The sequence below is a fragment of the Centruroides vittatus genome, unplaced genomic scaffold (assembly GCF_030686945.1).
Source record: "Centruroides vittatus isolate TY-2023 unplaced genomic scaffold, ASM3068694v2 scaffold_769, whole genome shotgun sequence".
Lineage (NCBI taxonomy): Eukaryota > Metazoa > Arthropoda > Arachnida > Scorpiones > Buthidae > Centruroides > Centruroides vittatus.
The window spans coordinates 5,311,100-5,326,363 of record NW_027122717.1 but is presented as its reverse complement, the minus strand read 5'-3'; the positions used below and the strand labels follow the sequence as shown (position 1 = coordinate 5,326,363).

Sequence of the window (15,264 nt, the reverse complement as noted above, 5' to 3'; positions counted from 1 at the left end):
TGAAGAGTGCGACTTTGTAACAATGTACCCCTTAGTGGGGCAAGTTGTTACAGAGCCAGGGCAAGGTGTTACATTTACTTTTTTCATACCAACAAAACAGATTAATTGAAAATCTGAAAGTAAACATGACGTAAAGTTTAAGGAATATTTATTTTAAAAAACTTTCACAATGAAACACAGTTATACATAATATATAGTAAGAGAAAAAGCCATTGCACCAATTCAGAACATATTTCTTAAAACAAAATGTGCTTTTACAAAGCATAATGATTTTATTAATCAGAGTCCATTGATATATCAGAAACACAGTGAATACAAACATAGTAAGAATCAGTTCCAGCGCAGCGCTCGTGTGCCCACTTTTTACACTCAGTGCATTGGATCCACTTTTCCCCAGAACTACTAAGAGAGAATGGTCCGAAACAAATCAAACAAAGACAATCTTCGTCATCGTTTTCTGAACTACTACTGATTTCAAGTTTCTTTTTTAAGTTCTTCTTCATGGGTCTTCTGTCTTTGTTGAGTGATGTCTCCTTTTTATGTCCTTTCTTCTCATTCTTTTTCATTCTTTTTTCATATTCTTTTTGAAGCTGTTCTTTCACCGGAGTATCAGTTAATATTGACGATTTCCCCTTCTTCCTGCAGCCCATAGTTTTTCTAGCTCCTGCCTTTGGGTATGGTCTTATATCTTCGGGAGATATGGGGCATTCTTTAGAGGCTCCACTGGTAGAAGGACCTTGTGCTTCATGGACATTAGTTTGCCCATCGGCACTGCTGGTATCTTTGGTATAGTCCTCAATGGCAATATTTCGCGGTCCCTGATGTGGATTATCTGGTGGAACAGGTCTGTCAGTAACAGCTGACGTTAGGAAATCTTCATCCGAGAAAATGCTGCGGTTGAATGGCCATATTCCGGTTTTGCGAAACCCAGATGTTATATTTTTTGGTGTTAAGGCATTAGTTAAAGCTTCTTTGGCAATTCCGGAATGTCATAGATTGATATTGGAATACCAGGATGGGAGTTCATGAAGTCAGTGCATGCCGAGTAGTAAAATTTTTTGAATGGTCCGTATACACTCACATCTAGAGGTTGCAGACGATGTGAAGTGTGAGGTGGAAATGACAGCAGGTAGATTCCGTTTGCTTTGCAAAAATCAAGAACTGGTAATGACAAATGAGAAATATGGTTATCAAGAATGACTAAAACTGGCGAATCGACTGATGATGATACATGCTTGTGGAAATGTTCCATAAACTGCAAAAAAATTGGTCCAGTCATCCATCCGCTGGGATGAGCAGCACCAATGCAACCTGTTGGACCCTGGGCGATGAAATGCTGCTTAAAGTGGACACGTGGAAATATGAAGAGGGGAGGTACAGAATTGCCTATAGCATTTACTGCTACTTCAATCGTCAAAGTAGTTCCCTTTTCTGCGGACGTTGTTCTTCCTACTTGTTTTTTGCCCTTTTCAGCTATGATTTTATTTGGTTTTTGAACTGTAGTTGCACCTGTTTCATCCACATTCCAAACCTGGTGCCCTTCAAATCGATGACGTTGAAGAACATCTTGCAAATTGTCATAAAACTGTCCAACATTGTGAGCATTAAAGCTTGTTGCCCTAGATAAACTCGTGGCCTCAGGAGTTTGAAGGGATAATTTGGGATGCCTTTTTAAGAATCCTGAAAGCCAGTCTTCTGTAGCTCGTTTTGTTTCGTCCCAATTTTTCGGATAGCTAACTTTACAGGCAACACCATATTCGTACGCAAGCATCCTTACATCAGTGGAAGATAAACCATAGTAAATTCTACTTGAATGAACAATATATTCCTCGAGTTTTGATTCTTGTTCATCTGAAAAAACTTGCCTGTGCCTAGTGTACCCAACCAAGTTGACAGATGATGCAGAATTATCGTTATTTTTCCCCACTCTTTTGATGTAGCGTTGGAGAGTCATAAAATTAATTTTATAAATATCAGCTGCTTTTCTAAGTGATAACTTCTTTTCTTCTACATCCTTTGCTGCAGCTTCGTAGATACTCACGTCTGTAGAACCTCTAGTGGTTTTCCTTTTATGTGTTCGTGGCATTTTCTAAAATATAATAAAAAATATAAGCAAACAAATACATGGGGTAAGTTGTTACAATGTAACAACATGCCCCAATCGTTTTGTAACAACTTGCCCCGATTCCGCCATTTTGATTAAATGGCGAAATACTCTTGAGCATTTCAAGATATTTATGCAATTACAACAAAATATTACACTATCGTATACTGTTAATAAGCATGTTAAACATTGGAAACCTACCACGCAATCCTGTATTCAAAAGTAGATGGGGATCACAATACAAAAAAATTACTTTTAGTTTGGAAAATGATACAAATGAAGATATCACAACTCTAACAGCTCATCCTACCGCCAAATTTCATGTAGCGTTAGAATGACGTAAGTGTCAAATGCCACGTTAATTAGCAAGTGCTGCCTCTAGCGTATGCTCAGAAAACTTAAAATAACAACTAACCCCGTGTAACAACTAATCCCGGTCTCCCCTACTTTATTTCTTCATAAATAATCCATCACATTTTTTTTTCAGGCCGGATATGACGATCTCCGACCCTTCAAGCTGTTGGTCTAAATGGTCAGAAATCGTCACATCCGGGGGATGGTCTGTCCCAGAAATTTCGGGTCCCGTCTCTCATCATCCGCCACTGTGGACTTGACCTAATCTTTGAATTGGTCTTAAAAATGCGGAACGGAAGTGGCAAACAAGAAATTCTTCTTAACTAGCAGTACTGATTTTAATTAAGGGAGCATTGCCCGGTAAAGCAGCTTTTATGCAGCTGGAATAAGAGAGCCAATGACAGTTCATTTCAAATGAAGCGGCTTATGTCATTGGTTTACTTATCCAGCTTATTAAAGCCACTTTACTAGGCTAATAGTCCACTTACATTCCAGAAATTCCGTTCATTTTCATTTTAAAAATCTAAATGTATGCATTATAAAATCTATCTTACGTTACATTTTACGTTACTACTGAAAATTTAGAATTAACAATATATAATTATAATTATATAATCTAATCCTGATGAAAGAAAATTATATAATAGCTAATAAATATATCATGTTAATTTATTTCAGATCCAGGATACATTCATAAAACTTTAAAAATTCACTCTGTTTACTCTTGCATGCCAAATCCTTGTCTTCATGGCGGTTCCTGTATTCAAACTAATAAGAGTCAATGCAATTGTACTGGAAGTTACACTGGTAAGATGATTAAAAATCATATTTCTAAAATCATGATACTAAAATTGATTTTATATACTTTTTTACAAAAAAACAGGTGTTTTTTGCCATCTTCAATGGTGTGAAACTCAACCCTGTGGAGAAAGAGGCGTATGCCAAACAGTACCCGACGGTTATAGGTGTAGCTGTCCACCAGAATATACAGGATCTAGCTGTGAAGAACCCATAACGCCTTGCAATGCAAACCCTTGTGGACCGCATGGTCAATGCAGCGTTTTCAACGACACTTTCAAGTGTCACTGTCAGTTATGGTATGAAGGTATGACGTCAAAATTTCTCACTTTTACGACGTCACAATTTTTCACTGTCACTATAAAATTCGTCTTGTTAAAGGTTCGCATTGTGAAAGATTTGTCTTTCGAATTATACAAAAACCTTTGAGTCAGAGAATGCTTGAAGAACCTTTCTGGCTGGGCTTAATCACGGTTTTTGCCGTACTTCTAGTTATTCTTTGTGTTTATTGTATCAAAAGAAAGTTTGCTGAAAAAATTGAAAGACTTTTGGCAGAAGAAATTGAAAAAAGTAAATGCAGTGAGTATCCTGTAGCATTCTTCTTATGTACTAAAGATATTTTTTAAAGATATTATATAAAACATGTATGCTCTTCCTTTCGATAAAATATGCATTGTAGGATTTAATTTCCTACAATAAACATGCCAGATGGATTTTTCTTTTTTTAGTGCAAAAAAAGACATCTGAGCATATCCACTGTAATAAAAATTAACTGATTTCTTATTTTTTTTTAGATCCCTCACCTCCTGCTGCAAGGTACAGTCTCAGCTCCAACCAACTTAGTCTGACTCCTGGAAGTCAAAGTCCTCAAACTTGTCCAAAATCTCTTTTCACTAAATTCAGAAAATATAGTATTCGCAGTACTACCAGTGGAATTAGTCCGACCGACAGAGAACACAGCAGAACTTTTAGTTTTGATGATATTCTTCGTAGATCTACAAAGAAAACATCCTCAGGACCCACAGATAATAATAAAAAAGATGATGAGAAATCTCGAATTTTAGCATCTTTGGTGATGTCTCCTCAGACAAGAAGAATGAGTCTTGATGAATTTATACGAATGAGCGAGAGAAAAATTCAAGAAGCAAACAGAGAAGAGGAACAAAAAACTTGTAATTCACCCGAATCTGAAAGTATACAAGAAACTAGCTTTTCGGCTAGATTATCTCCACGTTTTGCTAGACATTCGGCTCCTTCGTTTACAGAATTTCATTCCATAAGAGAGCAGTCTGTAGAATATGCGTCTTCGACGGAAAGTGAAGAAGATCCGAAAACGAGTCAAATTCAAGCGGACATTACTCCACCACCACAAACAACTCAAGAAGACAAAGAAATATCGGATAAAAAGAAAGCGCCAGATCCGTCCGCCATTCAGAAAACTGGGTTTTTAGAAGTTCCTACTATTCTCCTTCCTACACCCACAACACCAGACAATCCGGAGAAAGAAAGAACTTCGGAGAATCCACAAAGTCCAGTTCGGAAAAAGCCAGAATTTCTGGTTGGCCGAAAATATTCCGTAGATCTTCCCATGCCAAAAATTTTAGTAACTTCGAATACCAGTTCAATTGAGTCCGACCCAAACAGTCCTCCTAGAACTCCAAATCCTGCAAAGTCGATGGCATATCTCACACCCCTTACGGCAGACAGGACGATTTCGGAATCCAATCTTAGTACTTCGGGTTACTCGTCTCTATCCAGCCCTGGATTGAGTAGATGCAATTCAAGTAGCCCTATATCCGACGATCTAGAGAATCAAAATGCAAATACCAAAAAAGTCTCACCTCCTCATAAATGGCACAATCATCCAAAGTGCCATCAGACGCAACAGATCGTGGCTACTTTAACAGAGGGTGAGCAGCCGCAATATAAAACGCGCACTTTTACCAACGCTTTGTGGCGTGCACCAAATCGCAAAACTTGTCATCACGACAGATGCATGAAAAGACATTCCTACCAGACCAGCACCGACGAATCCATAGATGATGAAGGTATCGGTATGGATCCTATCGATTTTAAAATTCGCAAGGGGGAAGTGAAAAGCGCTCGAGAATTAGAAGCGTACATAACTAAAAAGACCCCTTTAATAAATTTCACCTCGTCCGATACTTCTACATCCTCACCCACTACCAGAACCAGTCCCAATTTGAGAAAAGGTGATAAAATTAAGAAAACTGGTACTAAAGGTAGAAAAAGTCCCGTTGCCTCACCCACTTCTGTTTCTGCTTCGGAGACGACAGCAGAAGGCAACGCAAATGTAGCACATTCCTCCGACAGCGATCAAGAGTATCAAAGACCTAAAACTCAAACGAGAAGAACGAAAAAGGATGGAACTTCCAGTCCAAGGATTACAGAAGGAAGAAGAAGCGTATCTTCAGAGAAATTAGGAAGTAAGCAGACAAGAAACGATGTCGCTAGATGCAATTCGTCGACGGCAATTCCTCAAATAATTACTGAAAATTTTGACTTTACCGTTGCCAAGGATAAGAAATCAAATCCAAGGTAATTAAAATTTATAAATTAAGATAATTCTATTAAAATTACTGAATATAATTTGTTTTTTAATCAGATCTTCTGCAGAAAAGGGGTTATCCGTTGATGATTCTATAGAAAGTTCTGTTCCAAGTGACACGGATGAAGAGAAAACGATGGAACCACTTCTCCCTTCAGAATCATTACAGAGTAATCTCAGACGCCAAGAAGCACTGGTAGAAGAAAGTGACAGGTAATAATAATCGCTTTCAAATTTGCTAGTGTTAAAAATATTTCAAAAATATAATCAAACGAATTATGGAGAGGAAATGTTTAAAATGAAAATACGCACAATCAGGATGTGCACAGACCGTAAAAACTTTAAACATTCATAAAAAATTGGAAAAATTATCGGAATGAAATGAGTTTTGCATAGTAAGTATTGTCGGCACAAGGGATTTTTGTTGGCAGGGAAAAAAATTAATTCCAAAAATCATCGATGCTTGGCGTTGACATACAAAAGACAACGAATAGACGTGCAAACGATAATGAAAATGGCTTTCGGTGTGATTTCTGATCGTGGGGTATTTGAATTCCCCAGCGTCTAGACATACTCTTCCATATTGTTGAAACTGAAAAATGCTATTTACCTTTAGGTAGCATTCATTCAACTGGACCTGCCACATTCTGCGGGTGCGGGCGTTGCGTTATACCCTGTGGTGGAGATAATGAAAATGACTGTTTATTACTTATTAGACAATGTGGAACATTGTCTAATAAGTAATAAACAGTCATTTTCATTGTCGTGTCCTCCAGTGGCCAAGCGGTCTTCGTACCCTAAACTCCTGGGAGTTCGGTCGTGGGTTCGCGCCTCGCTCGGACGGGCTGGCCAGATTTTCCGGGTTTTCTCCATGTCTGTAACGCCTAAATAGGGGCCAGTTTCCCTTAAAAAGACCTCTCGGAGGGCATCCCCTAGGCAGATCGCCCAAAGTGTTGCGTTGTCATAACTAAACCTAAACAAACAAACATTGTCGTTTGTATGTCCTTTTGTTGGTGATTTTTGGAACTCGTTTTCCTCCCATCAACAAGAAACCTCCATGCAGATAAAAGCGAGATTGAGACCGAAGTTTTCAACCCGAAAATGTATACATCGGACGTTCGGCGCCGCTTTCCTGTGTGGCCGCCAGCGCCAGAGGTCCCGAATACTGCCTGGCAACACTTGCCAACGAGATGTTAGCTGGCAACTTGTAAGTAAAAGAAGCGCGAAAGTTCGCGGGTTTTTGCCTGGATGTTGGCCGAGGATGTCGGTGACAGTTCTCACCTTTTTAATAAAGTTTTTTTGTTACTGTTCGTGTTTGTCTGCTTAGTTCTAAAGATCAGTAGGATCGAATGGCAAAGTGGTGAACCGAACGTGATGCGATTAACGAACTACCTGGACTTTCGACTGAATTGGATAGTGAACAACTCTGTGTCTATGCAGGAACATTTTTAACAGGACATGCAGGTATGATCAGTTTCTGAATCGTAAATTCAATAAGACGACTAAGAGTGCGTGACTCGCGCTAAGCCTAATCAAAGACTATCCCGCTTTCCTTGTACCCGCATAGTTAGGCGCCCGAAATGGCGGAACAGAACGAGTTGGAAATCGGACGTGTACAGGCAAAAATGCCTATCTTCACTAAAACCAACATCAAATTATTTTTTGTGCAGCTAGACGCAGCTTTTGCCATTAATCGGATTACAAGTGAGAACACTAAGTACAACTATTTAATCAATTCCCTGGACGCGGAGATTCTATCTAACGTCAGTGACTTAGTATTTGACCGTCCAGCCGAGGCTCCGTTTACTAAACTCAAAGATCGACTCCTCGAAATTTTTCAGAACTCTGCTGCTAAAGAGGCTAAAATTCTGCTTGAAGATCTGGCGCTAGGGGATCAGAAACCCAGCGTTTTACTCCGTAAAATGAGGGAGCTTTCAGCGGGCAAGATTACCGAAGAATTTCTTAGAAACTTGTGGCTCCAACGTCTCCCCAAAAATATTCAGACAGTTCTGGCTGTTAGCGGTGATGAACTAGACAAGCTAGCCATCCTTGCTGACAAGGTTGCTGAACTTACAGAACCAACCCAACTGGCCAGCATCAACTTAGAAGCCGACAATCCCGTAATCAAAAATCTCGAAATGCAGATTTTAGAACTCACAACGAAGGTTGCAGAACTTAATATATCGCGTACTGCTCGTCCCCGTTATCGTAGTAGAGAGAGAAACCGACATGATCCGAATTTGAGGTATCGCATTACTTCACGCCCTCGAGGAAGAAGCCTCAATCGTCAGGGATATTGTTACTACCATGATAAGTTTGGATCAGCCGCTAGGAAATGTCGTTCGCCGTGTTTCTTCGACCGAACTGCATTACGATCAGGGAAACGAGCGCAGCCAGCCGCAGTAACGGCCTGTGGGTCCAGCCTGGCTCCTAAATATAGCCGTCTGTTTGTGTATGACAACAAAACTGGCCTAAATTTCTTAATTGATTCTGGAGCAGATTTATCGATCATTCCCAATCGCACTAAGAATCAGCCTACAAAGGTTGAATTGTATGCTGCCAACGACTCTAAAATCTCGACGTATGGAACAAAGGTGCTAGAACTTGACCTGAACTTAAGACGTTCTTTCAGATGGGAATTTACCATAGCTGATGTGCAGAAGCCTATAATCGGTGCAGACTTTTTGGCCAACTTTGGACTCATTCTCGACATACGAAACAGATTACTGGTCGACCCCCTGACTTCCCTTACTACACGAGGAAGATATTATACAGGACCACCTACTTCTATCAAAACTATAATCAGCAATTTCCCAATGCAGGATATCCTCAAGGACTTTCCACATCTCACTCCTCCTCGACCGTTTTCAGATAAAGTCAGGCACAACACAGTGCATTATATCGAGACACACGGTCCACCCGTATTTGCTAAACCCCGTAGATTGCATCTGGCTCAGCTGCAAGTAGCAAAGCAAGAATTCCAGCACATGATGGAGTTAGGTATATGCAGACCATCAAAGTCCAACTGGGCTTCTCCCCTCCATATGGTGCCGAAGGGCTATAACGATTGGAGACCTACTGGAGACTATCGTGCCCTGAATAGGATAACTGTTCCCGATCACTATCCAGTGCCACACATCCACGATTTTGGTCAAAGTCTACACGGAGCCCGAATATTTTCCAAGATCGATTTGGTTAGAGCCTTCCATCATATACCAGTTAACCCAGATGATGTGCCAAAGACAGCCATTACAACGCCATTTGGGCTATTTGAATTCGTTTTCCTCCCTTTTGGTCTCTGCAACGCAGCCCAATCATTCCAACGATTCATGCACGAAGTTCTGAAAGGCTTAAACTTTTGTTTTTCATACCTAGATGACATCCTCATTGCTAGCACTTCGTGGGAGGAACACAAGATGCACATGCGGCAAGTGTTTCAACGCCTTGACAAGTACGGTCTGCAAATCAATGCATCCAAGTGTACTTTTGCTGCTCCACACGTATCATTCTTAGGATACATGGTGTCTACCCACGGCGTTATGCCACTTCCAGAACGTGTATCTGCCATAACTCAACAGAAGCGACCACAGACCCTCAAACAACTGAGAAGGTTCTTAGGCATCTTGAACTTCTATCGTAGGTTCCTACCCCATGCGGCCCATCACCAAGCTCCTTTACACGACCTACTTAAAGGAGCAAAGAAAAACGACCAGCGCGAGATTAAATGGACTGACAATTCGATTCAGGCATTTGAGTCATGTAAGTCACAATTAGCAGATGCCACCTTACTACATCATCCTTCACCAAGTGCTACCCTTGCACTTCACGTCGATGCATCCGATTCTGCTGTGGGCGCTGCCCTTCATCAAGTTACAGCACAAGGTCTCCAGCCACTAGCGTTCTTTTCCCGCAAACTGAGTAACTCTCAGCGTCAGTATTCTGCATACGACCGAGAACTTCTGGCTGTGTATTTGGCTGTGAAACATTTCCGGTTTATGCTGGAAGCACGACAGTTCACCATTTACACAGACCATAAACCATTAACGTTTGCCTTCCAGCAACGACACGATAAGTGTACACCCCGTCAGTTGAGACATCTTGATTTTATAGGACAATTCTCAACAGACATCAGACACATAAAAGGGATCGATAACGTTCCAGCTGATGCTCTTTCCCGTATTGAATCAATTAGTAGCCCATCTATAGATTATAGCAAAATTGCAAAAGACCAACAGCAAGATCCTGAGCTCCAGTCTCTCCTGACTTCAAGTGACTCATCACTTGTACTTAAAAAGTTTAAACTTCCTGATAGTGATGTCGAAATTTACTGTGATGTATCGACAGGTCGCATTCGTCCATACATTCCGCCTAGTTATCGTCGCACTGCTTTCAACACTCCATAACCTGTCCCATCCAGGTGTAAGGAGCTCACAGGGCCGGCCTTCTCGATAAAGGGGCCCGGGTGCAAGAAACTATTTGGGCCCAAATGTTTTTCTAAAATAAAAAAATTTACAAACACGAACATATATTAATGCATGTTTATTTAAAGCGTGATTTTGTTCTTGCTAATATATTAATTACTTCAGAAAAATTACTAAAAATACTGCATTCTTGATAATGTTGGGGCCCCCTCAATCGCGGGCCCCGGTGCGTAGCATCCGCCGCACGCCCCCCGATGGCCGGCCCTGGGAGCTCAACAAGATTGGTAAAAGCAAAATTTGTTTGGCCATCCATCAGTAAAGACTGCCAGACATGGTCTCGCACCTGCATTTCTTGTCAACGGTCAAAGATCCAGAGACATGTCGCTAGCCCTTTGGAAACCTTTCCTGTTCCAGACGCTAGATTTTTAAATATTCATATTGACATTGTTGGTCCATTGCCACCTTCCAACGGCTCAACATATTGCCTTACAATCATCGATAGATTTTCTCGTTGGCCTGAAGCAATCCCGTTGCCAGATATAGCAGCTGAAACAGAAGCTTCAGCCCTGTACTCAGGCTGGATATCTCGCTTTGGAGTGCCTGCCCAAATAACATCTGACCAAGGACGGCAATTCGAATCTGGCTTATTTAAATCCCTCACTCAACTTCTTGGTACCCAAAGAGTTAGGACAACAGCATACCATCCAATTGCAAATGGCATTGTTGAACGCTTTCATCGTTCACTTAAAACTGCCATCAAGTGTCACTCTACTGAAAGTTGGACGGAAGTGCTACCTACAGTCTTGTTAGGATTACGAACTGCGCTCCGTGAAGACACCAATACTACCGCGGCTGAGATGCTCTATGGCACCAGCCTCCGACTGCCTGGAGAGTTTTTCGTCCCAGGTTCTCAGGATGTCAATCCATGTTCTTTCGTCGAAAAACTCAGGACGATGATGGCAAACTTAAAACCAGTGCCTGTGGTGCACCACTCCTACCGCAACCCATTTATCCACAAAGAACTGCAGTCATGTTCCCATGTATTTCTTCGCAATGATGCTGTACAGAAGCCCTTGCAGCCTCCATACGATGGACCCTACGAAGTCGTGTCACGTGGTAGCAAGACATTTACTCTATGCATAAAAGGAAAAGAAACTGTAGTTTCTATTGATCGACTGAAACCGGCTTTTATTCTCGCAGCGAGTGAGTCGGACCAGTTACCCCCAACGTCTCCAATGCCAAGACCAGCGCCAACTAAACGTACCATAGACAATCCAGCCCCAACGCGACAAACTACCACACGCTCTGGCCGACATGTATCCTTTCCCGCTCGTTTCGTGTCGCAGACATTGGTGGGGGAGTAGCTGTGGCCGCCAGCGCCAGAGATCCCGAATACTGCCTGGCAACACTTGCCAACCTTGCCAAGTTGGCTGGCAACTTGTAAGTAAAAGAAGCGCGAAAGTTCGCGGGTTTTTGCCTGGATGTTGGCCGAGGATGTCGGTGACAGTTCTCACCTTTTTAATAAAGTTTTTTTTGTTACTGTTCGTGTTTGTCTGCTTAGTTCTAAAGATCAGTAGGATCGGATGACAAACCTGTAAGCCTAGAAGTTTGACAATGGCGTTTGGAACGTCAAGCATGATTGCACTGATTTTCCAAACACCATTGTCAAACTTCTAGGCTTACAAGAAAGCGGCGCCGAACGTCCGACGTATACGTTTTCGCGTTGAAAACTTCGGCTTCAACCTCGTTAATACTTACCACGCAAACCGCATTTCATTCCGATAATTCTTCCGAATTTTTTATGAATTTTAAACATTCATAAAAAATGTTCTTACGGGCATTTTGTCCGCTCTGTACATCTGTACATGCATGCATTTCAGAATCATTATATAAGGAATTTAAAAAGGTTCAATTTACTACTTATGTTTATGAGTAAGTTCATAAACACATGAAAGTAATTGTAAAAATTGATCCTTTATTGGTGTTTAAGCCCTAGGCCCCCCAGTGTCAAGGGCCCACAAAATTTGAAATATCATAAATTGTTAATACTTTTTCATTATAATATATTTCATAAATTTCATGTGTAGATATAATGGTCTTTATAATAGTCCATACTATTTTATTCACACAAAATAACATTTCTGCCTATTGTTTAGTGCTAGAGATATAATAATAATAATAATAATCCTAACTTTCAGCATGCCCAAAAATTTTGGCCAGAATTCGCCGCTGAGCAGACCCTTTGTACAGTGCCGGATTATGATTAAATTTAAATGTGGTCGGATGACTTTATTAATATATTAAGAAGTTATAGACGTTTAAGTTCGGTGATATCACTACTGGAATTTGATGCATCTGAAAAGATTTTATTCCAAACATTCGAGCGATGGATGGCCCAATATCTTGGCCTCCATAATCGTCAAATTTAGTTCCACTCGACTTTTCTTTTGAGCCATGTGAAGAGTCTTACAAGACCTTTTTTTTTTAACTCTTTCCGCCCTGTGGACACTAAGAGGGCCTCTTTTAGAAGGCCCATTATGGGTTTGGCCAGGCCCACAATGGGGCGACCGGGTGGTGAGGGACGGGGCCCGACATATCCGAACGGACCACCCCCGAAAAATTCCTGGGGATTTTCAACCCGTTCGGATTCGATCCCGGGTCCCCCAGAGCGGAAGGCTGCCACCTTGACCGCTCGGCCATCCGGCCGTCGTCTTACGAGACCTCTGTAGAGTCGGCGGAAAATCTGCTTGCACGAATTATGATGGCGGCACAAGAAATTCAACCCACACCAGGCATTTTTAAGCGGGTGTATCCAGTGGTGATATTCAGCGGGTTCGCACAGGTTCGGCCGAACCCGTTGTTAAAATTTTCAGTTTTCCGAACCTTGTTAAACACACGGAACATTTCTCAGTGGTTTTGTTTTTTTAAAAAAATATATTAAAATATACGTATTATACTTTGTAATACTACTAAACTAGAGCCTTATACCCCGTTCGCATCGAGCATTTCAATCTAGATTGTGAGCAAGGTCGGGGACTATGTCTTGGTGCGATCTCTCTCGACCGTTTCACAATCTCGACTGAAACAAGGTTTAATCGCGATCAATTCAAGAGAGTTCTTGAAACTAGATCCAGTCATAAGAGAGATCCTACAATCCCACGCCTGCAAGATAATACAAGATGGCCGTGGAACACGTGTCGGGCTATGGACAGCGAAATAAAAAGGATATTGTATTACGAGAGATGATGACATCTGTTTACTATGAGTAGTGCCATTCGGGGTGAAAAATTTCTCTGCCAAAAAAAATAAAAAAAAAAGGTTGACAGCAATAATATACTATTGTTACCTGGTCTTCGCCCAGGGCTTGTTACGTTCCAAATACGCCACTGATTATTAGATATATCGCAAGAAAAGGTATTGTATTTATTTCTAGCCAAAACTTCCATTTCGTTTGTCGGCGATTGTCAGGGAAAAATTTTCTGCTAGCGAACCCTTTGTTAACTATTTCGAATATCACCATTGGGTGTATCAGAACATACTTAGCAGATACAGTGTTTGCATAGACGTTGCAGGTCGCCATATTGAGCAGTTCATCATGACCAAAATCAGGATGACAAGCCAAACAAGCGCTTAAGTATTATTACACATTTTTATAAAAACAATATTGCTTTCAAATACATAGTCATAAAATTTTACAATCTACTTATTCTTTTTTTTCAATTTAATAAAGGCTTTATTCTAAAAATGCTACTAAATAAATCTCTCTTAAAGAATATGTCCTTTAAGCTACAGGAATTACATTTACACTAATGAAAAAACTCCAGAAATTTACACTGAAAAACTGCAGGAATTTTTTGGGAGTGATCCATCTAGATACATGGAGCCCCATCCTTCACCAATGGCTGCCCCGTTGTGGGCTTGCTAAAAGCCCTTTTAGTACCCACAGGGCAGAGTTAAAAGATATCTGAAAGTCTTTCCAAAACCAATAGTTTTTAGTCCTTATTAGTCCAACTTAGCCCACCAGTGGCCGAGCGGTTCTGTTGCTAAACACCAAGAGTTCAGTCACGGGTTCACGCTGCGCTCAGACGGCTGGCCACGTGGAGTTTTCCAGGTTTTCTCCACCTGAATAAGGAGCCGGTTTCCCTTACAAGATCTCCCAGAAAGCATTTCCCCTCATATAACACTGCACACCAGAGAAGGCAACAGGGAACCACTCTGGTTGTAACTTCCCCAGGATACACCTTGGCACATTGCTAACCACTTATTAACCTGTGCCAGGTGCTTGCGGACATCAGGACTTCTGATATGGCACGGAGAGAGAGAGAGTCCAAGTTAGCAGGGAGAATTTACTGTACTACAAACTAAATATATTTATGTTTTAATAAATTACAAATTAGTTGAAATAACATATTATATTAGTAAATTAATCTGAGAACAGATTAATAGTATTCACACTTCATTATTTACTGTTTTTTCTCTTTCTCAGTGCTGATTCAAGTAGTGAGACAACAGTTTTACTCAGAAAGGAGCGTACTTCTATTCCAGAATTGGAAGAAGCGGGAACTCAAACAGATCTCACGTCTGCTGTTGTTGTATATCCGGGAGATGAAGCGCTACTCAATGTTTCGTGAATTTCTGCAAGAAAGGGTATTATTGCTCATTTATCTTTTGTAAACTTGGACTATGTGTTGCCTGACAATCTGTAAGACAATCTTAACAAAAAAAAACTTTTGTTTTGGCCTGATTTTGTACAAATTTTCCATATGTTGTTATTTTTATATAAAGTATGTAAAAATATATATATATTGTTATACATTTTGTCATGAGTTTAAGAATTTTTGTGTGTCATTCATCTTCTAATGGAAAAAATCGGATAAGTTTTAACATTGAAAATTTGATATTGAATAATATAGTAAAAATGCCAAATAATAGCATTTAGTATATCAGATATACAGGGTGGGCCAGCGAAAACGAAACGGCAGAGTGTTCGTGTTCGTCCAAGCAAAGCGCTCGGACAG

General features: G+C 40.7%; 1 protein-coding gene across 1 annotated transcript in view; it reads left to right on the top strand.

Moving 5' to 3' along the window:
• LOC136989949 (uncharacterized) overlaps positions 1 to 14,985 on the top strand; it is a 162,310-nt gene extending 147,325 nt beyond the window's left edge. The window contains exons 17-22 of the mRNA XM_067288257.1: positions 3,137 to 3,265; positions 3,342 to 3,563; positions 3,638 to 3,835; positions 4,051 to 5,815; positions 5,883 to 6,038; positions 14,733 to 14,985. Coding sequence (XP_067144358.1) covers positions 3,137 to 3,265; positions 3,342 to 3,563; positions 3,638 to 3,835; positions 4,051 to 5,815; positions 5,883 to 6,038; positions 14,733 to 14,877 — 2,615 coding nt within the window. The 3' untranslated portion in view covers positions 14,878 to 14,985. The remainder of the gene's footprint in view (positions 1 to 3,136; positions 3,266 to 3,341; positions 3,564 to 3,637; positions 3,836 to 4,050; positions 5,816 to 5,882; positions 6,039 to 14,732) is intronic.
• Positions 14,986 to 15,264: the final 279 nt, after the last annotated feature.